The sequence below is a fragment of the Lepidothrix coronata genome, unplaced genomic scaffold (genome assembly GCF_001604755.1).
Source record: "Lepidothrix coronata isolate B3197 unplaced genomic scaffold, Lepidothrix_coronata-1.0 Scaffold17, whole genome shotgun sequence".
Lineage (NCBI taxonomy): Eukaryota > Metazoa > Chordata > Aves > Passeriformes > Pipridae > Lepidothrix > Lepidothrix coronata.
The window spans coordinates 9425956-9453322 of NW_016690197.1; the positions used below are offsets into that span (position 1 = coordinate 9425956).

General features: G+C 46.9%; 1 protein-coding gene across 10 annotated transcripts in view; it reads right to left on the reverse strand.

The window, feature by feature from the left end:
* PAX2 (paired box 2) overlaps positions 1-27367 on the reverse strand; it is a 101534-nt gene that overhangs the window by 65422 nt on the left and 8745 nt on the right. For 3 of the 10 annotated variants that reach the window (XM_017806974.1, XM_017806978.1, XM_017806977.1), the window contains exons 1-3: positions 23738-24281; positions 19869-20037; positions 18388-18585 (exon numbers count right to left, since the gene is read on the reverse strand). In XM_017806974.1, the coding sequence (XP_017662463.1) occupies positions 18388-18585; positions 19869-20037; positions 23738-23780 (410 nt within the window). In that variant the 5' untranslated portion in view covers positions 23781-24281. Of the gene's footprint in view, positions 1-18387; positions 18586-19868; positions 20038-23737; positions 24284-27367 lie in introns of those variants that run through there. The other 7 variants (XM_017806970.1, XM_017806979.1, XM_017806969.1 and 4 more) reach the window with 6 other exon arrangements.

Genomic DNA, 27367 nt, shown 5'->3' on the forward strand with positions numbered 1-27367 from the left:
GACCTGAGTTATAAATATTGAATTATTCAAATTTTGCAGGTTAGGCTTTTGCAGTGAACACTATATTGCAAATTATGATATATTCTTTCTGAAAATCATGATATTTGCGGTGATTTTAGTGATTTTATCCAGTTCCATTATTTCAAAACACGGTCCCCTTAATCTGAATTAAGTACTTGTTCACTTAATGAATTGGAATGCCTCCAGCTGTAAATCAGCATGTATTTCATTTTTTTATCTAACTGAAGTTCAACAAGATCTGATGCAATCACGATTCATAGATAGAGGAATACAGAGGGACATAGGTGATGGTATTTAAAAAACTATGCTACCTTTACACTTTTTCTTCAATATATTGTGGTCTAAGAAGACAGGAGGTAGCATAAGGTGACCAAAAGATTCTATTTTGCCTTTTAAAGGGCTGTTGCAAAATCTATCATGAACAAAATAATCTCAGAAATAAGACAGAAGCATATTTTAATGTAAAAGTATTAATATTTTTAAAGCACCATTATGGAAATTTCAAACTTTTCATTACCTTGCTGAATTTTAAACCACAGTCTCTATTTGGTCAGCAGATATCTTAGGAAGGAAATACTGTCAAACCTTATTTTTATCACAATGCAAAAAAGCCCTTGAAAAATTGCCTTTCAGAAAATCTCAACTCAAAGAAAGCAGTTGCCTTAAGTCTTTACTAAAAAAGTCAACCAGATGACCAAAAAAACCAAATAAAACAAAGAAAGCCCACTTAAATGTCCCAAACTGTCAAGTACTGTTTGATTAGATGGTTAGGCTACATTTTTATGTGCTGTTTTTTATGGAGTAATTGCTAATGAATAATGTTGTTTGATGGCTACAGCAGTCTCAGATCTTTGACTAGTAGAAAATTAGCATGGTTTCACTGAAACAGCTACAGTATAATGTAATAAGAAGACAGTCCTATATATTAATATGCTTGTGCGGAATGCACTTTAGAGTGTGTGGCCATCCGTTTCTGTGCAGCTAGCTAAGAAGATACCACTGTAAGCAAAATCCAGATCTGTAGAAGCACATCAGTTTGTGTGACTTTTTCGGTGTGGATGTGCTGCCACAGGAGGCTATACTGATGTACCAGTGTGTGCGTGTATGTGGTTGTGTGTTTGTACACACAAACAGGCACTTGCAGGTCTGTCTGTCTGCAGGTGTGTTTCTACTTCTGTGTGTAATCTAGCTGTGGTGCTTTCTGAATAACAATGAGCTTAGTAAAAGCATGTATGTATTTGTATCTGTGTGTGCATCTATCTGCATATGGATGGGCTTGGGGCTTACATGGTGTCTGTAGGTGCATTTCTTCTTTGTGTGGTTTGTGTGTCCCTCCTGTGAGATGGATGGCTTCTTGCAGTCTGATCTTGGTTGCTTTGTGCATTTTCATTACTGTAAAAGTCAGTGTCCTTCAGCAGCAAAAACACTAACTGGCTACCTTGTTGATGAGCTCTGTGACTGAGCAGACTCTTTTAATTCACTCTGTGCCTCAGTTTCCCCTCACAGCCTTTTTTTTTTTTTTTTTGCGGAGACTGTGAACACACACTATCTGCTACTACGTGGGCATATGTAATGCCATATGTGAATGGCTCTATCTAGTTCAGCCAAGATCCTGAGTCCTGAGAGGACCTCCTGATGCTATGCCACTGCCTTACAGTAACATTCATCCCTGCATGTGCCTGCCTTTGTGTATTCGTGTTTGGGGTGTCCGTCTGTGTACTTTGTGGCTGGCTATTTGTAGTTTTTATCTCCCCCATGTACAAACAGAGCAGGGGAAGATGGAAAGGAAGGAGTTATTAAATGCCAAGTGGATATGCAATAAATCCCATTGATTTTACAAACTCCAGCTTGTCTTCAATCTCTTTCCATTCTTTATCCTGGGGGCATTGCAACAAAACCCTATTTTAAATACCTTTTCTTTGCCTTCCCCCTCCCCCCTCCCCTCACTCCCAAAAAAGTGTCAATATTTTATTTGGATTTTTAACTTCGCTCCATAACAGTTGTTTGACCTCCTGACTCATGTGAGTCACATAAATTCTGGGACTTTATTCAGGAGCCATGTTCCTTCTATTGAATAAGCAATTTGGGAGGGTGAATTAATGACTTGTGCTGTTGCTGGAAAGTCCCTGAAGAAATATTAAAATTGCTTGCAGACTGAATCAATACTCACTGAACACCCAGCATGAGGACCTGGGCTTTTTAATGGCTACAAGCAGCGGCACTCGGTAGAGGAAGGGGAATTCCTGTACACACAATGCGCACAGGCACACACAGCCAACAGCAGTCTTCCCCCAGCCTTGCTGGCTTTTTCAATAACATCATATTCTTGTGTACGCAACCTGCTACAAACTGATGCCTGCTGTGCCAGGGAAAGGACTTACAGTCCGGTTCTTATCACCCTCCCAAGGAGATCATGCAGGATTTGCAAAAGCTGGCTGTTTGGGCCGTGTCTTAAGCGCTTAGGTTGGCATGCTCTGGCGCAGCCTGTGAGGCAGGTTGATTATTTTTGGTGTTATGAGCATGTTCTATGTGTCGCTTTTCTCCTTTCTAAAGGGGAAAGACACTAGTGCTGTATTAGGTTTGGGTGTGCTGTTGTGGTTTGGGAAGAGAATTGGGCTGTTTTGCGGAAGCATGTCTGTGAAATGATTCTGTGGCTTTGGGTGCTGAACAGTGTTTGCACCTGTCCACAGTGTGCAGTTGTCTTGTTTCTGATATTCTGTAGGCTTTGCTTTCTTATGTTGGCTTGTGTTTTGGTGAGTCTTGAATGTCATGCACCCCTGCTTGTTATGACTGACTGCATGATGCTTTTGGTCATTGAGCAAAGGTGTCACTTCACTGGACCAGTCTATTTCAATGGCTGTGGGCGCAATCCTGCATGGTTCTGAGCACCCTGGGAGACCACCAGCCTCACTAGGACATGAATGTGCTCAGTGTGCTGCTCGACAAGGCTTTTACTGTTTGCTACTCACTAGGCTGACAAGTGCCAGATTTTTGCCTATACTCTAAGTTTTGCTCTAAGCCCCCTCTGGCAAGGGTGGGTTTTGTTACCACAGTTTTCAAGTCTCCTTTGAGAATGTGGCCCCATGTTTTGGCCTGTGGTCGTGAATGGCTGTTTTGTATTCGCTTGTTGGGCGGCTGTTATTGTGTATTAACACCAGGGTGGGTATGCTTTGTATGACCGCATGTCTGTCTCATTGATTCCATCAGTATTATTTTGTAATCGTGTGTCTCTGTGATTGAGTTAGTGTGCATTTCAGGGCTCCTGTGTATTGAATAATGATGTCAGGGATTGGGTTGTTTGACTGGGTAATGGCCTCTTTTCAGTGTTGTAAGTGAATGTGTCCTTCTCCTGTTTCCCTGTCTCAGCTGGGGCAGGATCATTTACACTAGGTGATTCCTTAAGATGCTCACATGCGCTAAAAGAATATCCCTTTGGCTCCCAAGCTCTCCCTGCCAGCGGGGAGCGCCGAAAGTACGTCTCTTGCGTGTGTGACACGCAGGGTGGCACGTCTGGCTGGTTCTCAGCTCATGCTTCAAGATCTGTGGCCACTTACTTTTGAATAACTTGTGAGCAGATTTCTAAGGCTATGTGATATGTTTACATGTGTGTGTGCCTTCTAATGTACTCAGGGATTTTGCTAAGACCTTCCGGTTACATTTTTAGGTAAGTTTCTTCACAGTTATATGCAAGACTATACTGTGCAGTTTCAAATAGATTTGACTGTGAAGGGATCTATAAATGATTACATATCTCTTCAGTGAAGTGCACGCTTGCCTTTGCAAGGGTCTTGTGGTGTGACTTTCTATATTAATGGATAGAAGGGCATCCATGTCAGTTAGCAGATGCCTCTGATCTGTGTGTGACTGACTGGCAATGTTCCCAAGTCTGAACTGACCTAGGTCTCTCCTATATGTAGGAAAGAATGGGATTCTGTGTCAGCAGCATTTAGCAGTAAATATATGTGTTAAGAAATTTTAAACGTACAGTGAATCTCTGAGTTTGTGCAAGGGTTTCTGACTTGTGTGGATATTGTGCAGTAATGCCTTAAGATAGTGAAGCAACATTTGGTCCCTTGGAAATGAACAAGAGGGTTCAGTTATTTTTCAGCTGATGATTATGTGTCATTGCCACATGGATTTATTTGCTCTGCACAGGCAATGAGTCTGGCATTGGACCTGTCCTATCCTTCCTCAGCCAACAGGATTTAGCCCAGCAGCAGTCACATCCAGACAAAGTCTATGAAAAAAGCTGTGAAAGATCCAGAAAACTTTCAGAGAGAGTTCTCAATTGTACCCTCTTACCAAAATATCCCATCAGGGGAAGATGCATGACCTCTTTCAGTCGGGTCATCTATATGGCTGGGATTTAGCAAGCCAGTGAGTTTAGCTTCTTTTTTTCAATGAGGTTGCTAATAGGTAACTCCTTACTCCTCCTTGCATTAGCTCAAGCCTTGTTACTTCCCCTACTCCCTTGTTTGTGATCTCACGCTCTTTTCCCCATTTCCTCCTCTATATTCTGGCCTGAATTTGACCTTGAGCAGATGACATGGTCCTTAGGGCACTCACTGCTTTACCAGCTCCCATCTCTCACACTGGGGTAGCAGTATCAGGGTAATAGGGAGAAGGGAAAAAAATGAGGGAGTGAGAAAGGGAGAGAGGGAGGGAGAAAGGGAGAGAGACCTGTTTGAGAAATAATTGGAGGCTGTTAAACAGAGGAGCCCAGCATATCACTCTAGTAATGGAAATAAATTCCATTGTATTTGCATTTTAATTTTCCACATAAACAAAGGCCCGGAGTGAGCTGGCTTCGCCAGAATCACCGGCCAGAATTTAATTAGAAATGAAAAGTTTATAGGGTCCTCTTTAATGCGATTAATGCACAGTTAACATTTATCACATACATATGCTGGAATCGCCTTTTTTAAGCAACCACCGGCCATGAAATGAATTTCTTTTCAACTTTTTTAGCATGCGTGAGGAAGGCTGTCTCTGGTGAGGCGGTCCAGTGAGCACACTCCTGACAGCTTGGTAAACTGCAGCCCACAGAGGCTTAGTAGCCCCCATCCTCACTGAGGAAAGTTCAAGGTGGCTTAGAGGGAAGCATGGTCTAGTGGTTAAAGCCTGAGGTTGGGAGTCAGGGGATCTGGGTTGTATTCCCAACTCTGCCACATGCTCGCTGCATGACTGACTTGCTCTCAGCGTCTGTTTCTCTGGGTGTTAAAAATAAAAGAGAAATCAGCTGGAAGAAGATATCTCAGCCCCAGACCCCTCTGAGTCTCAGTCTCTCCAGCAGCTTGCCAGCCCTGTTGTATGGGATCTGCATTGGATTCTGTGCTGACCTCTCAGCTCGTCTCCCTGTGCCTGAGCATTCCTACGCAAGCTGCAGGGACAGGGGAATGCAGAGCTTGCCTGATGTGAGAGGCTGGGCCTCCTGGAGGGACTTCTTCCCAGTGCCCCAGCTGCCTGCACATTCATATGGATCTCACATGGGCATGGATTCCTGTGGATCTCATGTTGCTTCTGCAAGATATGCATCTTCCTGCTAAGGAGCATGATCAGGAGTGGACCAAACTCTGCCTGTGCAGTGTGGGAGCCCTGGCAGCCCTACCATGAGGGGACCTGTATTTACTGCTGAGACAGCTCCGTGTTTCTTAAGGGGATCCTCTCGTGCTGATTTGGTCCAAAAAACTGCTATCAACAACTTGTAAGATACTGCTAAGAACAACTTCTAAGATATTGGGTCTGTCAAGCCTGAACTTCAGATCCTTACATAAACCTAGTCAGGAGCAGCTACCAGCATTCCCTGTAGAAGGGGTAATTATATCTCTCTCACCCTGAGGGGCCCTGAGAGGTCACCCTGTGAGTGCTTATAAAAAGCTTGAGCTTGTCTGCACATGGATGCTAGGGAAAGCAAGCCTAAATCTAGAAAAGTTATCAATATCCCTTCCTTGAAGAGCACAATGCCGAGATGAAGGGCCAAAGGTGAACACCTCCCCTGTGAGCCTGTGCCCCTGCCAGAGCTAGAAGAGCATCAGGCTTGTCACCTCCCTGCCTCCTCATGACTCCCAGAGGAGACCATATCGCCTCTGGTGTCCCTGTGGTCCCTTCCTTATGCCCCTTCCCCTGCTCTGGCTGTGTGACAGACAGAGGCTACAGCCTCCCTCTACTCCCGCACTTCCCTTCTAGTCTTGCAGACAAGCAGAGCAAATAAACCAGGCCCATGGACACAGAGTGTTAGCGTGTTAGGGACACAGCAGGGGAAGGAGGAACATGAAACCTCTATTGATCCCTTGAGGAATGATGTCCCTTCCTTATCTTATCAGATTCTCTTCACTCTTCAATTATAGTCTGTTGAAATTGGCCTCTTAACCCAAACAAGATAACCTGAGTAATGAGGAGAAGAGTGCAAGGGGAGGGGAGGGGAGAGGAGAGGAGAGCAGGGTCTAGTGCATTAAACTATAGCTGTAATTAGAAATACTTCCTTTAGTGTAATCTCGTCTGCCCCCACTATCCCCATGTATCCCCTTTTTGCATCATGTATCAAGTGAACCACCACACAACCACTCCCTGACAAATATATCATTCCATATACGCCCCTCATTCCCTCAGTTGCACTGGTACCTGCAAAAGGCACATGCACCCACATTTGTACATGACATTTTCTTGTATATATTTAACTGCCCTGCCATACGCCTTCTGTGTTCACACATCTCAGCAGATGCCACTTAATCATCCACACACTTGCACAAGTGTTACTGATACTGCTCATCTCACCAGTTGTGTTTTCCTCAGCATATTGGTAGTATGGCTGCCATAGCACCTTATCCCCAGGTCTACCCCAAAGAGCTGCTGCTGAAGGTATGAGCACTGCTAGGACTGCCCCATGCATCTGCTTACAGCCATGGTTCATCTGTTCATTTACAAGACTGTCTTGCCATTGGGAAGCGGTCATGCAGAATCCCCCGCAGAGTCCCCAAAACTAGCCAGGCTTCCCAAGGCACGTACTGCTGTGCCTTTGCTCACCACTATGACTCCCTGCATGTAACTGCAGAGTTGTGACATGGTTTTCATGGATGAGACTATTCTTAGTTCTTACACAGACCAATAATACCTACTGGCTATAAGTCTATACTCCCAGCTGGACATGTTGCCCTAGTAATATACCTGTGCTCCTCCTTGTACACATGTCATGGGGTATAGGGCATGTCTCGCCCAAATATCCATTACAGAGAAGGTTGTCTGGTGGAACAATAGAGACTCAGCAGTTTATCTGTACAAATGCACCCGGGTTTCCATGCTCAAATTACTTCACTGTGCACAGAATGATCCTGTAGCACATTCAAATGATGCTGAAGGTGCTTTTATTTTGGAAAGGTGGTGCTCTAAGCAGTGCTAATGTTTCATTTACAGGGCTGGCACCCTCCTTTTGCACGCTTCTAAAGACTGTATTCCCCAGCATCACTTATCCCCTGTCTTTCACTGTGCCAGGGGCATTTCCTTCTATACACATCCACATGAAATGGGCCACACTCCCCTATCATGTCTCCCTGTGCCACCAGCTCTGCCAGTTTTGCCTGCTGGGCATCAAGAGCCATAGCAGGGTCACCCATAGGCATGTATTTTTCTTTAAATATTTGCAGGTCACAAAAACTCATGTAAACTGCGAAGGGAGTTTAGAATCAGGGCAGTCCTCTTTTTACAAATTTACACATGCTTTCTCATGTGCAAGCATACAGACTCACCCATGCAGTTCCTCCCTGCTCTCCAGCTTGTGTACCTCACAAGAATCTGCACACAGCCAGACACACTGTTCCCATCCTGGCTGCCTTCATATGCACAGACTCCAAACTCAGGCACATGTGTAGCCTGAAATTGTTAAAGCCGCATTAGGGAGTGGGATGTCAATATTAAATGATGCTCTGCATCTTGTTTGGCACAGTGGCCAAAACTGCCTTCTATAAAACCACAGCAGGTCTGATTTTGACAGTATCCAAGTCAAATCTACTTTAGCCTTTACCACCATCTTCATGTCTTGCCCTTTCCTACCCCAGCCCTACCCAACTGTGTTCTCTACCTATTCTGGGAGCTTGATGTTGTGGCTCTGTCTGCCAGAGTCGGCACCAGAAATATTGTCTCTTTTAAACGCTAAATTCGCTGTTGTTCCAGAGGGAAAGGGAATTTGTGACATTGCACATTTTCCACTCTGCCTCTGCTTGCATAGACTTGGACCATTTGTACATAGCATATCCCAGAAATACACTTTCCCTGTACACTCAGTGTGATGTCCTTTTCTTCACAAATGTTATTCCTTCCTTTTCTCTTCTCTTGTCTTCTATACCTCCTCCCTTCCATATTGACTTTATAAATGTGTATATAATTTTTTATGTGTAATTTATGTATAAATGTTAAATTTTTCAAGCTCAAAATCTACACTGAAACAACCAAGAAGTGGCCTAAATTTAGGCAAATATCAACAGCAGGCACTATTACATAGCTGCATTGTGGTGTGATCTTTCTTTTTAGAGGCAGATTACCAAAATCTGTTCTTAAAAGAATTTTTAGAGAAACATGAGTATATTGAAAGGCAATACTCCCTTTAAGAAGATCCCAAATGTTGGTGCCTAAAGACTAGTACAATTTTAAAGTGAGAGCATGAAAGTGGGTAGTGGGATAATGAGTTTGCACTTATATTTCAGCCCAGCTTGAAACAAATGAGGACTAGTACTCGGAATCAAAGGGCTAGGATATTAACCTTTCCTGACCAGTGAAATGGGTGCTGGTTTTGTTGCCAGAATCATACAAACTACCCTGAAACTAGAGGTGGTGCAGGGCATCCTGTCTGACAGATATGTGAGGGTCTCATTTGTGACTGTCATCTGGTTGCAGTCTCTGCTTTTCCTTTTACAAATTAACAGACATCACTCTGCCTTGCAAAACATGGATACCACCTTTCTGAACTGAAATACAGTGATAGGCATTTTGAACTGAGCTGATCACAATTCTTCACGCAATTTGTCTCCCAATCAGAGATGGATGTTTAACCCTTATGCCTTGGACCCTGCAGAGAGGGAAGGGTTCTTACCTTGGAAGGAGGAGGACCTGTTCAAAGCAGAGCTAAACAAATAAAAACTAAACTGACCCGCAGAAGGGAACAGTTATATGAGGCAAACTCCAGCATCCTTATGTGTGTACACATGTGTGCATGTGTTGGGGAAGTTGCTAGAAGCCTGGGGAACAATACACTGTGCAGTTTTTAGAGACGCTACAGGAACTGCAGAGGTAGGGAATGACAGAAGCAAGAAATGTCCTATTTCCATTTTTCACACAGGCAGAGACAAGCCACCAGAATCTCCCTTCCTGAATTAACAGTGAGGTTTGGGTAAATGTTTCATACTTAGCATTTTCTGGGAAGTGTATCTGTGGACTCACAGTCTGTTAGCTCAGGCTTTTGGCACATCAGTCTTCCTCCTCTCTGTCAAAACTAGTACACACATAAATCCCAAGATGGACAAAGGACAAAGGAATATCCTTCTCTGACCACATCAAACTCATGCATATGCTTCCTTTTGCCTACTAGCATTTTGTGTCACCATCTATGTGCCTGCTCAGAGATATGTGTTCTCTACCATATACTGATATACTCATGTGTAGAACCCAACCAGCAGGCACATTTCCCCAAAGGTGCCTCTCTGCATTGCACTCACAGTCCCCGTATAAATGTCCTGTGCAAAAGAATGGAGTATAGTTCTGCTTTTTCCTTCCCCATGCCCACCTCAGAACACATCAACCTTTCAAATTTACCTACTATGTATTAATGTACCTTCTACACTTCTCCTATACCTTCACTCCTTCTCAATATCTATATAGACAGATGTATTCTCTCCATATGTCTCAAACAGTTCATGCATACATCCTGTCATTCTTCACACCCCAACCACAGCTATTCCTCTCCTATGGCTCCAGGATTGAACTATTGTGTTGTCCATTTCCCAGTGACAAGGGGTCTAGTTACAGGGTTATTGATTGGTTTTCATGCAGACAGATGGATCTGCCTTTGGTCTCCCCACCAAAATCCACCTCTGTATGGGCTGATTGTCACTGCTCCGGGGATAGGATTTCACCAGGAGACCACCCTCCATGCAAACATCCTTCACCCAGGCCACGGATGGTAATAAATGGAGTCAGGCTGAGCCATAATAAAAGCAATTGAGTGGGTTACCTGTGCAGACATGAGATTTATACCTCCTCATATTTGATGTGATTGTTTTATTGAGTTCTCAGTGCAGTTAGGATGCCATTTATTTATTTATTTATATGCCTACTTATCATGGAAGAGGGGGGAGGCTGTTGCAGCCTAGCTAGTGTTTAGCCTCCGTCTTGTCAGATATGAGCCCAAAGAAAAGGGCTCTCCAGTTTTGCTCTGCCTTTTACCTAGACTTGGACTTGATGAGTGAGCCCTTCCCAGATATCTCATTTCCTATGACAGACAAAGATGTTTGTTTCAGGACCCCTGAAAGCTCGAGGACTGTCTGAATTATGAGCCTAGCAGAAGCTAAGGGGACGGTGTAAAAGAAGACATGCGTATATACTGATTTTCTAAAAGAGCCTCTCGAAAGAAATTCCTATTTATGCTGCGCCTGTTTTGGACAATGGGTTGTGATCTATGCACAGAGCCTCTTTATGCTATTGCTATAGAAATAATAAGCACCAGCACTGCTTCTGACTCTGTCATCGCATGTGAGCGTTGAGAAATATTAGCAGGTGCAAATTGATTGGAAATGAATATTTGTAAGTGCACTCTGAGGACTTTGGAAACCAAGTGATTAGATTTGTGATTTTCAGCTGGGTAGATAGCCATATAAGTGCTACGAAAGCAGCCCTCAGTTACTGGCACCAGAGAAAACTGGAGGCCAGTGCTGAATATCATACTGGCTAGTATTTCATCACAAGCCTAACGGTGTTTTTTGTGGGTTTTCCAGATCCTCTAGTCAAGTGGTAGCATGAGAATTTCAGTTCTTATTTAATAAAGTATGTTTCCATTGCCTGTGGGGGCTTGAAAAGGGGCCTGTCTGCTCTCTGAAGACTCAAAGGACTGCATTGTTAAGGTGTTTTTAAAGTTGTTTAATGAGAGTCAGATATCCAAATCCCTTTTAAAATTTAGAGTAGAAAAGAGAAAACAAGTAAAAACAAACCCACATTGTATTACAACTGCTCATGATTTTTATGCCAATTACATAGTTTAGGCTCTGCCTTGGCATTTTTAAACAGTTGGGACAGGTAAATATGCTTTACATGTATAGGCTCCAATAGATTAATTTTGATTACAGTGGAAAAATCCTCATTTCTGTTAGTCTCAGTTTAAAGAACAATATTTGGGAGAAAAACTCAAACCTTTCTGATGCTTTCATGAGTAGTAATCATCATTAGCTGTGTGGATGTCAGACCAATGGCAAATGCTTTCAGCAGTCTCTATCTTTTCATTTATAGAGACTGACCTCAAAAGTGGAATCTCTAAATATTTTGCTGGTTTTAAGTAGAGCCTAAACTCCATTTAAATATCAATGTGCCTCAGTTAAAGACAATGGACTCTAAATGAAGCTCAACCTTGTTCATCTGTTTTGAAGTCATATATTTTTATTCAAGTTATATGAAAATCTTTTGTTTGAATGGGCTTTAGAATTAGAGATGGGATTTTTTAGTTATTTGATATACGTCTGAAAACACGACTTTGTTTTGTATGCATCACATCCTCATATCATAAAAGGTCCTGCTGGCCTGTTAGACCATTATCTATCTCTTTAGCCAATACAAGATTATTTCTTATTGTATATTTGCTTGTTATTAATGCCACCTTGTTATTCCAAGAAATCAGGAATTCCTGTGGGATGCAATTCCACAATTTAATGGACCTCCCTATCAGGGGATACCTTCTGCTACCATTTAAATGTTTCCTCTCTTATTTCCCTCCCTTCATTCCTGGCTATACTGCTTTGTTTAAATGTGAATAATTCCTTTCCTGTTGGAAAGACTATGCCCTTCAGATCACTATATTGTTCTCACCACTTCATCATTTCTTGGCCAAGCCACTTATATTTTCTCCTCTTTTCTCCCAAAGTCAAATGAGTTTTTTCACATAATAGTGATTCTGGTAAATGAGATTTAGTTCCATAAGACTCACTCACCCAGCACAGAAATGCAGCTACCTCTATGGCAAAATGTAGCAATCATTCACTAGTTGCAAAAGCTTGAAAATATTCAACTTCCAGCAAAAATCAAGCTTTCTGTACATCTATAAAAAAAAGGAAGGATTGGGAATTTTAGGTGATAAAGGGACCAATACGGCTCTGAACTTCGAGGTTCACAGAACAGGGAGCTCAAAACTTCCCAGGCACAACCAATTTTACTTGCTGACTGCCTCTGTTGAGCTAATATCTCTGCAATATGAAAATTAGAAAAAAATGCAGCTAGCTTATTGTAGTTCTCCCCATACAACCTTCCAGTGGCCAGATACAATGAATAAGACAAAGAGAAATGCTGTGAGCATTCATTTACTCTTTCAGCTGCAGTAACATTGTCTGTAACCTCTGCTTTATGAGCCCGTCCTTTATTTGCAATGATAAAAAGAAGATAATACCAGGTTTGTGTCTGATGGAAAAGAGTCTGAATTTAAAGGAGTATATTTCCTGTAATGAAACCCTGTGTGACCCAGTTGTGTTCTTTGCTCAGCTGACAGCAACTGGCAGTAGAAGTCTTCTACCTTGAGAGCATGCCCTGATGCAGGAAATCGCATGGGAACCTTAGATTCAGCATCAACTAGGAGAGAGGATTCCTGCTAGGACCCTGAATTTCTTCTGTGCGCACTAGGAGGTGCCAGGTTCTGAAACCTGGTAATCTCTGTTGAGTACTGTTGGACAAGTTTTCTTCACCCCTCTCTTGCACCAGCACAATGTCAGACAGAGGCAAATCCAGTCTACGTGATGAGTCAAATATTTGGTCTCTATATTGAGCAAACTGACTTGTGGCTACTAAGTTCTGACAGTGGTGATAGGTTTGTGTGACACACACATGCACAACTGCAGGTTAGAACTGTGCAATCGCCCCGTGTTCACTGCAGGCAATGCAGCTGTCGCTACTTGCGGTCGCTATGAACAAGCTGCCGTTAGAGATACTCTGTACTCTTCCGGCTTCTCCCTAGGCTCGTTACCTGTCCTCCAAGAATTCCAGATTTGTTTGGTGGCAAAAACAGGAAGAGATTCACCAGTGAGTTTGGCCAGGATGTCCTTTGGGGAAATTCTCAAGTGCGGCTGGCTGGCGACAGTGACTCAGAAAGCTCTGTTTGCATAACACTGATTTCTTCCGCATATAACACAGCCCCTGCCCTATTGCGCCTGCCTTTTTCCAGACTTGATTGTTTGTCTTGAGACATTACATTTACCTCAACTGTGATTCTGTTCAATTCTATCTCCTTTGCATGAGCTAAAGCCTAATTGACGTAAAACAGCCTACCTCCAGTTTTGAATTTTTTCTGGTTACATGTTGAACTCGATGGACATTTTTAGTGAAAGATCACACTGAGTTTTATAGAGGTAGCTAAAAGCTGTTATTTTCATTTTACAGATGGCAAAGCAGCCTCATAAGGAATCTGTGTGACCTGCCCAAGATCAATCAGAAAATTAATGGCAGAACTGGTAAGAAAAATCTGATGTCCCAATATGCCGTTCTTTGCTCTAAACTACAGGCCTGCCTACGGCCACTGAAATTGGCCCCATGCTCAATAATATTTCAGTGTACAAGTATATTTCACTGGTCTTTATAACCCAAGTCAATGTATGTGTCTTTCCATACGTATTTTTAAAAGCACCTAATTATTGGAGACTTTAACTGGGCATCATTAGCCAATTGCTATATCCTGAAAATGGAAACATCTTCCTAAATCAAATGCTTAACACTAGAAATTAATGGATACCCAATGCCTAAAAGAAGATCAAAAAAACCTCTACCAGTTTGACTGAGATAATATATCCACTAAATTCTATTCTCTGTCATGGGGCATTAGTTAGATCTACTCTGAGGAACTCAGGGTCCAAAGTGTATCCGGAAGGTTGACTGAACCCTGCAATACTTTAGCTTTGGCATTCTTTGGATAAGGACTAGCTGGGAATCCCGAGTACTGAACTCGGCTGCAGAAGACTTGGGAGAGAGCAACAAACTGGGGGAAGTTGATTTGTTTTGCCTTTCTGGACCTCATTCTTTAATCCAAGAAAATTCTTTGATTTAAGAGAAGCAGGAAATAGTGCTTAAACTATGATGTTGATTGCATCACTTGCTGTGCAACCGCGAACATACGCCCATGATGTGCTGCGTCCTGTTCCTACTAAAGTACGCTATCTAATTCAAAAGGGTGATGATTATTATCTCAAGGAACCTGTGTTCTTAGGCGAACTGTATGTGCTGCTAAACAAAGGAAAAATTCTCACTAGCATCTGCCTCCAAGTTCTTTCTTAGAAGACTGCCTCAAAGTTTACAGCAGTGCCTAAATTCAGTTGAAACCTGAAGTGACCAAAAATGACTGGTTTATAGTCATCTTATAGATGGAAAAGTTTGGGCTGGCAGGTGCTCAAAAAGCAAGGTGCTCAAGTGATTTAATGTAAACATTAATTCCTTACCAAAGAATTGAGATCTTCTGTCATTTGCCTGCTTCTCAATTCCATGCAGTGTTTGTATGTGTGTGTGTGTGTTTACATATATGCACATATACATTTGTATATATATTTATCTGTGTACACCTACCACGTACACAATTGGTTTATACTGTGTAGTACCTAAGTGTAGGAAGTGTGAACAGGAAAGCTCTTGGCTCAGAGTAACTGCTCTATCTTGATCCTGTAATTTCTGGTGCACATTGCTTAATAACTGGTATATTCTCTAGACTTTTTTGCCATAAGTAGAAGAAACCTACTGCGTAGCACAAGACTTTAATATTTTTTCCTGAATCTTTATGGCGTATTTAAGTCATGTTTTTCACTAGAGCTTATATCTACCCTTTATCTGCATGAGTTTAGTATAAACAAGTTTCTGATAAATCTCAGTACTGAATTACATTGTCCCAAACGTGTCCTGGTATTCTCAGTGCAATACTGGCAGATCAGTGGAATGTGGGCAAACAGAATTAATGTATCGAAAAAAAAATTAATGAAAAACAGATTTTAGAAATGTTTAAGGGAGACTTTAAAATTGAAACTGTGTTGTTTTGTAGTCTCTCACCCAGAAGCTTTTGCTAATGATAGACTAATTCTCAGAAAGGAAATGACATGTAATTAATGTGTTTTGAGAAAATCTTACAATAATCAAAAGTAGTTTTTTTCCTACGCACAAGGACATCACCATTTTGAAGCACGGTATTCACAGTCTATCTAGGGACATAGGTAACTTCTATTTCTATAAATGCCTTTCTAATTGTCTTAAGATGTTAAAACACTCACGGATATAGTTCTAACAGTTCTGGACACTGGACCAATGCAAAATTGTCTTTGGAAACTCCACATTTTGCGGAAATAAGAAGACAGTTATTGAAAGCTGTTTTTTAAAATTGTCATCTATCTGAAGCTGCTCAGAGACTCAGAGTGTTAGATTAGCTCCAGACTGTGATTGTACCACAGGTAACGGATGTGTTGTTACAAAGAACTGACCCAGTTCTGTATGTGTATTTTTACAGTGGGAGAGAGAAAAATATGTATTTAATTGTGAACTTAGTCCCTTCTTTGTGTTTGTGAGTTCTGTGAGCTGGAGTCACAAAAGTCACTGGAGTGATAAAGTTCACGCTACTCTCCATGGCAATAGGATCAGGCCCTTATATACTCAATATTTCCTATTCCACTGCAATTTTCTTCCAGTTTGCTGTCCTGTTCTTGTCTAGGTTAAACTTACAAATTTTACGACCTGTGATACGATGGGCTCACTTCCTCACAGATGTGAGTTTTTGGGAGCCTCATACAAAGGTGAGCGGTGGGAAGTTGGGTCTGAATTTTCAAAAGGGATAGGGAAAGACTAAATCATATGAAGCCAAAATGCTCTTGAGCCTTGGGAACTACACACTCAAATGCCATCGCAGTGGTGGGTCACAGCTGAGCCTTTTAAGTATAATAATACTTAGTTGCTACAAAACACTTGTCCTCAAAGTGTTTTGTAAGTGCAATCTAACTGACATCTGCTTCCACTTCCTTCTGAGAAAGATCAGTTTTCATTTCCAGGGTGGGGAAATTGAGATACAAAATTCCCAAAGCCCTGCAACAAACTGGTAGCAAAGGTGGGAACAAAAGCTGGCACTCAGCCTTCTGCCTGGGACATCACAACCCAGACAGGAGGCATTGGGTCCAGCAAGCATAAGGCTGAGACTTCAGTGACTTTTGGATGCTGACACCCCTTGAGCTAGCTGTACATGTGTGTTGGTTCCATACATGTTATTCCTCCGAGGAGCCTACAGCTGTTCCTCTGGAATTCCATACCACCAGCTCCATTCCTTACAGGGATAGCTGGCTGTCCTTCCACAGCTGCCTTTGTAAGGTGTCTGAATGTCAAACTGTTATTATTTCAATACCTGACTGAGAGAGTAACAGAGACCTGGAGGTTTTTTAGGAGGGTGTATAATTAGCCGATCAGTATTATGTTACCCTGTTCATAACTTAATAACCATTTTAATACAGATGGCACACACAGGGATAATTTCCTAGGGTAGCCTAGCAGTATATTACAGAGACAGTGTGTCTGAGGGAATCTTTCTTAGCCAAGGTACATTCCACTAGCTAATTCTACCTGCTGTTTTCAAGATGATTTGGGATAATTCCATATCATTTGCAAAATATTAAAACCCATTTATATAGGATGCCAGATTTAGAAATACACAGTCTGAGTTATTAGACATATTTTGATAAATCTGCCATGAAAAGTGCAAGACAAAAAATACCACTGTGTTTTCCTTGCTATTTATTTTTTGCTTCCCTTGCTATAAATACACCGTTCTTTAAAAAAAAGGCTAAATTTTTTATTTATTAAAAGGGCCAGTATACTAACTTATGCATTTTTATCTATGTAGACACAAAAGAAGCCTGCATGCATATTTACATATACCCTATATACATTTATTCGAGTGAGAAGAGCTGTACATTTGGGGTTGAGTCCAAAATTTCACGTATTTTTACTCTATCAGCGAGGTATTTCGTGCCTATGTATGTACCCTCTACAAATATTCCTGTGTTACTCTTTCTAGAGGTTATATTTCTGTGGGCATAGTCAGGGTATCTGTGCATACATTACACTAAAACAGCATAATTACTTTCACTGTGTAGACGAGAGTGTTGTATATTTCCAAAGTATGAAGATCTGCTGTATGTTGTGTTTGAACGTGCAGGCATGTGAACAGTTTGAGCGTTTTGACGTGTCTTAGTATTCGATTACATCTATTACCGTCCCTTTTCTCCTGCATCGATCCGGGTTTTTTGCCTGTCACATGGTTATTTTTGTCACCTCAAACCTGAGACCAAATCCGAGTCCCTCCACCAACAAAATTCGCACCCTAGCAGCCGAGGGAGGAGGTGGGGTGGAAAATCGTTCGCTAGTGCGGAATCGATCCTGCTGCCGAACCTCCTGCGAGGGCAGGGATCAAACCAAGACGGGGCCGCAGGGAGCGCGGGGAGCAGCGCTCCCCAGCCGGGGAAAAGATCGCCCGGCAAGTTTAGCAGTTGCCTCGAGCTAGCGATGGGGAGTGAACCGGAGGAGTGGGTGCAAGGGAATCCTTCCCCCCGCGCTCAGCGGCTCGCAGCTGTGAGCCCGGCTTGGCAGTAGATAACGGCAGCCTTTCGACTCACAGCTCTAACACCCTGGAAAGGCCGGCGATCACCTACACCCCGAGACAGGCATTGGAGAGACACGGGAAAACCCGGCTCCGCCGCCCGTGTCCCCGCCAGCCCGAACAGCCCCCAAAGCTTGCGGCACCGCCAGGCTGCTCGGCGGGAACTCAGCTGCTCCCGCAGCAGCGCCGGCTGCCCCGGCCCCCGCCTGCCCCCCGGGCCGGGCGGCGGGCACAAGGTGCGGCCCTGCGGCGGGCACAGCGAGCCCCGGCACAGAGCCGCGGGCAGCCAGGGTCGGCTCCGCTGCCCGGAACTGGGCTCGGGGGTCACGGCGGGGCTGGGGAGCGCCCATTCGACCATGCCCTGGGGTCCCGCTGCGGGCGAGGGACTGGAGTAGGTTGGACCAACCCAGTCCAACCTACCCAGGACCGAGGAAGGATTGGGCTGTCCGCGCTGCTGAAAGGAATTTTATGGGGCCGTAAAGATGCGACTGGGCCGCGAGCTGCGGGGTTGCTCTTACCTGTTTATGGAGGAGACGCTGGGGACCGTGTCGTTGTCGCAGATGCCCTCGGCCAGTAGCCTGTCCCGGATCTCCCAGGCGAACATTGTCGGGTTTTGTCTCTTGTACTCGGCGATTTTATCCACTACTTTGGGGGTGGCTACTTTGGGTTTGGAGCCGCCGATCACGCCGGGCTTGATGCTCCCCGTCTCGTAATACCTGCACAAAGGAGGGTCAGCGACCTGTCGTGCCGGGAAGGGCCCTGCCATCCCCGAACACTCGGTGCCCGGCTGCCCCTCGGAGCGCCCCGCGGGCCCCTGCCCCGTGCCCCGCCTCGGCTTCGGCCCGCGGGTGCGCGGCGTCGGGCCGCGGCCGCTCGGTCGCTGCATGGCGCGGCTCCGCGAGGCGCCAGGCCGCCTGGAGCTGGGGCTGACGCAGTCCCTTCGCCTCTCCGGGGCTCGCTCCCGCTCTTCTTTTTTTTTTTCTTTCTTTTTCTTCTTTCTTTTTTTTTTTTGGTCCCTTTTTGTGTGTGTGAGAAGCGAGGGGCGCTGCCTCCTCCTTCTACCGCTTTACACGCACAGACTTCTTTCAGGCCCGGGGATCGGGAAATAAAGCAGAAACCCTTTCCGCGGTGCGACCGTCCGGAGGGGAACCCGCCGAGCGCGGGACCGGGCCGGGCGGGCGAGGAGGGGGCGAGGGAGCGGGCACTGCCGGGCTCGCACCCCTCCGCCCTGACTGTCCCGGCCAGCGCCTCCCGACTCGGGACTCTGATGCGGGAGCGCGGTTTATCCCCGCATAGGAGTCCCTCGAAAGCGGGTACTCGTACAGGGCAGCTCCAGCCTCGCTCCCCGCCGGCCATCAGCTCTGCTGGCGGCAGCGTCTGTGGCCTGGCCTTGCCAAGGCACGGCAGAGCACACACCGCACGCACCCGCGGCTGGGGCTCTGCCGCCTGCTGACACCGCTCCGCATCCGAGCGGCCGGACCAGGGCGCCGGGTCCCCCCGACTAGCCCCTGGGGATATTTGACACCACATTTGGCGGCGATCGGTTACCGCGGCCATTTATTTATTTATTTGCCCCGTTGTTTGTTTATTTACCCGTGTATTTGGTAAGGCTGCTCACGGATTGTTGTGATTTTTTTAGGATTTTTTTGGTTGCTGTTGGGGGCTGCTTTTTTTTTTTTTGTCGTTCTTTCGTTTCCTTCTCCCATTCCTTTTCTTTCCCGCCCTCCTGCCCAACCCTCGCAAATTATTTTGTCTTCCCAGGAATTTTCAAACACCGCCGGTGGGGGAAAGGGGGAGGAGGGGAGAAACACGTCCTTGCCAGCTGGAGGAGGGGGCCCTGCTCAGCCGCGGGCTCCCACTGCGTGAAGGTGCCGAGGCCGCTCGGGGTCGTGGAGGGGAGAGCCCGGTGCGGCGGGAGGGGCGGAAGGTCACACCGGAGCGGGGAAGGGATGCAACGTCGCAATCCCAGGGGAGGGGAAGAAGCTGCCTCTTTCCTTACCTGCCCAGGATCTTGCTGACACAACCGTGGCTGACCCGCAGCTGCCTGGAAATGTCACAGGGTCGCACTCCCTGGTGAGCCAGCTCCACTATCCTTTGTCTCACCACGTCAGGTAGGGGCCTGCCGTTCACAAACACCCCCCCGAGCTGGTTCACACCCCCGTGCCCTGCTGGGGAAAGAGAAATAAAAAAAAAACACAACAACCCACGCACACCAGAAACACACCGTTAGTCGTGGATTCTTCACCACCCGTACTGCAAAATCTCCAGTCATTATAGATGGATGGAGGTGATGGCGGGGGGTCGAGAATGGGGAACAAGACGTTGGGGAGAGAGGGAAGATGATAAAAAGGGAGAAAGAGAAAGAAAGGGGAAAAAACAGGGAGAATGAGAGGAAAAAGAAAGAAAGAAAGAGAGAGAGAGAAAGAAAAAGAAAGAAAGATAGAGGGAAAAAGAACTAAGAAAAGAAGAAAGATAACCGAAGAGGAAAAGAGAAAGGAGGAAAGATGGAAAGGAATGAGAAGCCTGAGTGAATTTTCCCGAGTCGGAGGGGGACTGTCCTCCAGCTTCCCGTACGCCGCCTCCTGTCTCTGGGCCGGAGAGCCGCTCTCCCTCCTGCGATCCCGACCGGGATGCCGGAGCAGTGGCTTCTCAGGGCCATTGTGGTGGGCCGAAGACGGAGACAGTGCCCGCGCCCGCTCCTCTCCCCAGAGTTGGGCAGCGATGCACTCCCAAACTCCGGAGCTCGACCTCTTAGCGGCTCCGAGCGGACTCTGCCGCAGTCCCCCTTGTCTTTACTCCTGGGCTTTTTTCTCTCATTTTCTTTCCAGGATTTTCTATCACATTGTCAATTACAGTTCCTCGCGAACTCCGCCCTCCCTCACCCCGCGGCATGTCCCCCATGCAAGCCGTCCTCTCCCGTTATTTTGGGCTGCGAGTTGAAGGGATTCAGAGAGAAAAAGAGAAAGAAATGGAGAGAGAGGGAGGGGGAGAGAAAGAAAATATTTTTGGTCCCGCGGCCGGTGTTCCTTTATAGACGGACCCTCTCTCTCATCTGCTTTCGATCTTTACAGGAAAAATTCTCCAGTAAAAAAAAAAAATAAATCTGACAGACTTGCACTGGTCCGTATTTTTTCCCACCACGCAAATCTAGTTCAGGGAGAATTAAAAATGCTCCGTTTTCTTCTGTTACCCCCTTTACAGGCAAAAATCCGCCCTCTCTCAGATAGGACTGTTAGGATGGCTTTTTTTCCGATCTATCTTTCTCCATTTCGAGAAATAACTCGGAGAAAAAAAATAAGCATGCACCTGCTAAGCATGGGCACGAGAAACGGATTGACAGGGATAAAGGGAAATATCTCCTTTTAGGACGCAGCAAGACAGTTGGTTGTGAATCAAACGACTAGGTTAGAGCTGGGAGCAGTTCGTCTCTGCCCGGGCGTGGGGAGATACCCACTCGCAGGCGGTACAGCTTCGCTGGCGCTGCTACCTCAGTGTCTCTATCTCTGGAATATCCAACTGATATAGCTGTGGAGTGCACACTGTATTAAAGCTTTCCTTTCACACAACCCTAACCTCCTGTATCTTCCTCGCCAAGAGATCTTAGTTCGTTTTGTAGTTTGCTGAAAAATGATCTGTTTGTATTTTCACTGAGGTTTTTTTCTCCCTTGCTTCTGACACTGACTTATTGGCTCTGAACTTAGTGGAAACTCTCATTGCCCTGCGATCGATCCAAGTCCTTTCGCACAAATAGAGTTTTTTCCATCTCCCCCACCCCTTCAGTAACACCTTCATACATCCCCTCCCAGCTGCATCGGCTGGGGCGCCGACAGGCTTCCTCGTCGTTCCTCGGTGAACCGGGGTTATTTGTTGCGTTCTTTTGTTAGTTTTTTTTAAAAACATATTTAGAGTTTTAGAGAGGATGGGAGATATTTGTCTTCCGCCACTAAAACCTGCGGGTATATGTTGCTCTGTGCTTCCTTCATTTGTTCAGAACCCCTTCTGCACATGTTGCCTCTAAAGTTACAAGACAGCAATTTCTTCGGCAACTCCATGATAAATAATTCAAAGCACCTATTATAACTCGCATTACAAAGTATTAAAAGGCAACTGATGCAAAAAGATTAAAAATTAATAATTCAAATTATTGCAGTCTGGATATTTTTCACACGAGTTTGTTTTGCTCTGCCCTATGGTTTTCTAAGGTTCTTTCTATCAGAGCAGTCAGATATTTACATGTATTTATCTACATATAAGTGCTGGCGTCTGTATATGCACATACCGAGCCGTGCCGCTGCCGTACCGATCCTGTGTTGCTGTCTGCGTGTCAGGAGCCTGCGCCCGCATCTGTTTTAATTGCTTACTAATATCCAGGTCTGTAGCTCTAGAAATACACTTTAGGAAACGAATCGGATGTTGATTTTTTTTTTTCTAATCGGAAGCCAAAAATTGTTCATGAGTCTCACTGGAGTTTCTAAAATATCAGCGACAGCAAAATACCTCTTTCATCTGCTTATATGTTCCGGATCATACTGGAGGCGGTATTACTGCAATTGCATCTGAAAGCAGGTCGCACCGCTGAAAACTAAAAATAATGCCTAATGCGCGGACTGTTTGCTGTTAAAGGTCTTCGGAAATTAAACTCCACATTTTAAGCAATTTATCCTGGAAATCAGTTATTTGGAAACAGAAAGACAGTTACCTACATCCACGTTTGGGGATCTAATAGTGGATTTATATTTCTTAACCTCCCTTCTCACGGCAAAATCGGGAATTTTTTTTTTAAACTTCAACTATTTCTATTTTATATCTTTTCGATTTGTATTTTATGCAGCAGGCAGGGCGTGTCCTCAAAAGTTTCAGTGTCAAAAGTTACAAATTGCTCTTAATTATTCATTTCCTGACTCAACGTGCTCTCGATCTCGGCTTTCTATTTGTATTTTTTCTTCTTTAATTTAAATCGCGGAATTATTTTCCCTCCTGAAATGAGGAGGGAATGATGAAATTAAAGTCACTGGAAATTCCTGTTACGGTCCCTGGTAAAGGAGGCTTTTCACTTTCCTTCGTCCTCGTCTTACAGAAAGGTTTTTTAAATTGAAAATATATCATGAATGCACTTTAGTCTGTGACAGGAATGCATTTAAAATGCACACCGGCGATCTGGTAAATAAACCAGGAGGGATCGTGACTTCTTGGGAGCCTCCAAAACCACTCCATCTCCTAGCCATAAAATTGTCCTATTTTTCTTGCAGTCCAACCTTTTGCCAAACCAAAACGAATCACGGAACAGTCACCGACCAACTCGCCATTAATTTGAAACTGGCATCTCCCCTCTCTGCCACTGAAATCCGAAATCAAAGCAAACAGCATCAGGTCGCGGGGGAATCTGGGGGGTTAAAGCCAAGCGGGGTTGCGGGGAGCCCCGGCCCGGCGGGGCACGGACAGGGAAAGGGTCCGTCCCAGGGGCTGACACGAGTCAGAATAAACTCGTGTTGTTTGAGGGGCGATGGGGAAAGTGTCTTTGCAGAGGACAGTTCTGTTTCGGGGGGTGCTTTCTTTCGCACACACACGGCTCGTAGCACAGGCACAGCCGCACACAGCCCCTGCCCCCGGACTGGGGTCCTGGCCCCCGCCCCACTGCCGGCACGGAGGTCTGCTGCCTCCGGCTCCGGGGATGCCCGGCATCCTCGCTCTGCTGCTCGGGCCGGCGATATCCGTTCTGCCTTCTGAACGCCTCTCTAAGCCCGGTATCAGCCAGGGTGAAAGGATGGACCTGGAGGAGGGTCAGGTGAGGAAGGATGGTTGGGGAAAGACGAATGGAGAGATGAGAAGGAGGGAGAGCAGCGGAAGGAGCCGGGCTCCAGTACTCACGGTGCATTGCTGAGAAGGGGTCTGCTTTGCAGTGCATATCCATGGGGAGGCAAAGGAAGGGGAAGAAATCGGCTGAAGCCGCCGTGTCGCCTCTAAAACTCAACTTCAAGACTTAGGGGAGAAAAAAAAAAACCAAAACAAACGAAAACAAAACAAAACAAAAAAGCACACAAGGAGAGGAAAGGAGGGGAGCGGCGGGGTGCGCTGGGCCCCCTGCCCGGCGGAACGGGCAGCGAAGTACTTTCCGGGGGGCGGGAGGGCTGCGCCGGCCTTGGGGGGCCGGGACGGCGGGGCTGGCGGAGTCAGCAGAGTCCGTGGGAGCGAGGGACTGGCGGCGCCGGGGGGCAGGTGGGTGTCATGGCTGGGAGGGCTCAGAGCATCCCCGGCGGCGGGGAGGGGGTGCTGGAGCAAGGTGCGGCCGGCGGCCAGGCGGCAGAAGGCGCAGAGGACGCGGCTCTCCCTCCTCCTCCTCCTCCTCCCGCGGTCCGGGGCTAGTTCATTTAAGTTCAAAGCGGAGTAGCAATCCCCGGGAAAGCGGCGAGCGGCGGGCGGGCGCGACCCCTCCTCTCGGCCGGGCGGCGGATCCGGCGCCGGCGGACTTTCGCCCGAGGTGGGAAGTGCTTGCGAGGAGCCGGGGCCGGAGACTGGAGCCTCCGCTCCCGGTGTGTGTCTCTCTAAAAGCCGCAGCGCCCTCAGCCCCCCGCCCGCCTCCCCGGAGATGGATGACTTGTCAGACAAAGGCAATAGATTCCGACACTCTCTGATTCGCCAGCGCGCCGAGCCGAGCGCGGCCAGGAGAGGAGAGGAGAGGGGAGAGGAGAGGAGAGAGAGGAGGGCCGGGCCGGCGGCGCTCGGCGCGGGGGGGGCCGCTGCCTGCGGGACCCGGCGCGGGGGAGCCCCGGCTGCGCGCTCCGGAGCGCCCCGGGCCGTGCGTGTGCGGGGCGGCGGCGCCCCTTCCCGGCCCGCGGGAAAGGACGTGAGCCCCGCTTTGTTGTCAGTTGCGGCTCAGGATCCTTAACTCCCTTATTTAACACACGCACACACGCCCTGGTAGTTTCATCTCCCTTCTTACGCCCCGCTCTTCTTTACCGGAGACTTTACTCGATGTAAAGCGGGACGGAGGGGGGGTGGGGGGGATTCGATACACATCAAGGCTTCCCTGGTGTGCGGCTTAGTGTGGGAGACGGACAGGGAGAGAAAGGGAGAAAGGAGATGAGGAAGAGAGAGGAAGGAAAAGGAAAAGGAGAGAGACAGCGAGAGGAGAGAGAGATCAAAAGAGAAAGCTATAAAGAAGAAAAAGAAAGAAAAATAAATAGAAGCTAGACAGACCGAGAGAAAGAGAGAATGAGACAGAGAACGGAAGAGGAAGGGAGCTTCTTGCACCTCTTTAAAGCAAGAGGTTGGGCCCGTTTCAGTAATTGCAAAGTTTCCTCTCACACGCATTTGGGGAAATAACAGCAAATCCAACTCCAACTTCGCACTTTCCACATCTTTTCCACATCTCTTTTGCTTCTCCTTTTTTTTTTTTTTTTTTTTTAGTGCTAGAGTGGGATTTTAAAATTATTTCACAAAAGTAGACATGGCTTTGATCTAGTAGAGCAACATAGAGCAAGTAAGAAACGCCTTCTTAGGGTAATAACCAGGGGTGAAAAGACACGGCAGAAATTGCTGTGAGATCAGTTTTCAGACTTGTGAGTTTATCGTCACCTGAAATGTACTTCCTTCTCTTTTCCTCCTTCATCCTTCCCCATCCCTCTGCTTACCTGTCACAAAACAGCCCCTTTTTTTCTAACCACTCTAAGTAAAGAATCTCTGAGAGATCTTTATGAAATATTTTCCACTGTCTCATAAATCATTTTGGCACTTCAGCTGATGTTTTATCTTTCTCTCTCCCCTCTCTCTTTCCCTTGTGTGCAAAAAAAAAAAAAAAAAAAAAAAAAGAAAAGATGATTTGGAAAATACAAATTTTGTTGTTACACCACCGGGGTTACATGTGAAGTGAGTCCCCGGGGCTGCGGGGTTGCGCTGCGGACAGGCGCGGCGGGCACGGCTGAGGCGGCCTTGCCCGCCCCTGCACAGGGCGAATTTTCCGCAGGAGTGGGGGCTCTCCGCTGCCCGCTGAGGAGTGGTGGTCGTTGTCGCCCGGCTGGCTAAGGCAAAGGAACCGCTCCGCCCCGCCCGGGGAACTCCCCCCGCACGCCAACTTGAGAGCGGCCGCAGCTCCCCGTGAGCGGCCCCGCCGCCGGGCCGGGGATGCCCCGCTCACTGCCGATCTGCCCCGCTGGCCGCCGCTCGCCCACCCGCGCCGGGCCCGCGGCACCCCCCGCTCTCCCGCCGCGTCCCTTCTCAGCGCTCCCGCCCCGGGCACCGGGCACGGCCGCGGCGGGGCCGCCCCGCGCGGGGGCGGAGGGGCGGCCGGGCTCAGGTGCGGGCCGGCGGCGCTCCCCGGCATGGCCCGTAGATGGCGCCCTCCGGTCGCTTGGCGGCGCGGGGAAGGGGCGGCGGCGGTCGCGATCCCGTCGGGATCCCGGCCCGGCCCAGCCCGGCACCTGCCGGCGGGACAGCGGTGGGTATCGAGTCCCCCCGGCAGCAGAGACTCTTGTTCGCAGCGGGGCCGGGAGCCCGCTGATCGCCGGTGCCGATAACCCCTCCCGCCACCCGGCGCCTTCCGCGTTGTCCGTGGCTGGAAACAGCTCCGTAACAACTCTACCCCTCCGAACGGTCTTCCAGCAGCCACCTCCGCCCTTCCTCCCTTCCGCCCCAGGCAGCCCCGATCGCCCCGCGCCCTTCGGGCCGTGCTCAGGCACACAGCCGAGCCCGAAGGCAGTGGGAGGTGAGGGCGGGCGTCCCCGGCAGTGCTGCATGGACAGTAACTCCCTGCGCTGTCACTAACACTTGGGGAGTTCATGGACCCTCTCTCAGAGATGCTCTGAGCCTTTGTAACTGCTGATTGCATGGTGAGGAGATAACAGCTTGGTGATGGGCCGGGAAAGCCAGAGAACCTCAAATTTCCTCCGGATAATGTATTTTGCCATAGTTTCCTCGCTGTTTTCCCATATCACTCAGGAGAGAGGCAGGAAGAATAGACTCGAGAAATACACACGATGAGTGCTCTGTGAGATGAAGCCGGAGTCTCACGGCATAGAGGCAACCCCTGTAAACAGGGGAGACCTGAACTTGGTAGAATAAGACTGCTTTCTAAGGAGAGGGAATGAAAGGGATGGAGCAGGAAAGGAAGGGATGGGAAAAGTAGAAAGGAAAAGGCTCCCAGCTCGCTGTCGCCTTCCCCCACCACACATACCACAATATCACCTGGTCCCCCTTCCCACACCAGACTTCCTGGAATTATTGCTTTGCCAACATTTAAATCCACCGAACAATTTCTGTCTGCCCAAATTAAAAATCCCGGCGTGTGTCCGCGCCCCTGGGCACTGCCGTGTGCCCTGCGGGACCGGGCGAGACCAAGACCAAGGGCCTCTTCCCACTTCCGCGGTTTCGCACACATCTCCCAAACCTATTTCCACTTCACCAGGCCTGGGTGCTTATTTCCCTGTCCCACTTTAAATGAATTTTCTTTTCTTTTCTTTTCTTTTCTTTTCTTTTCTTTTCTTTTCTTTTCTTTTCTTTTCT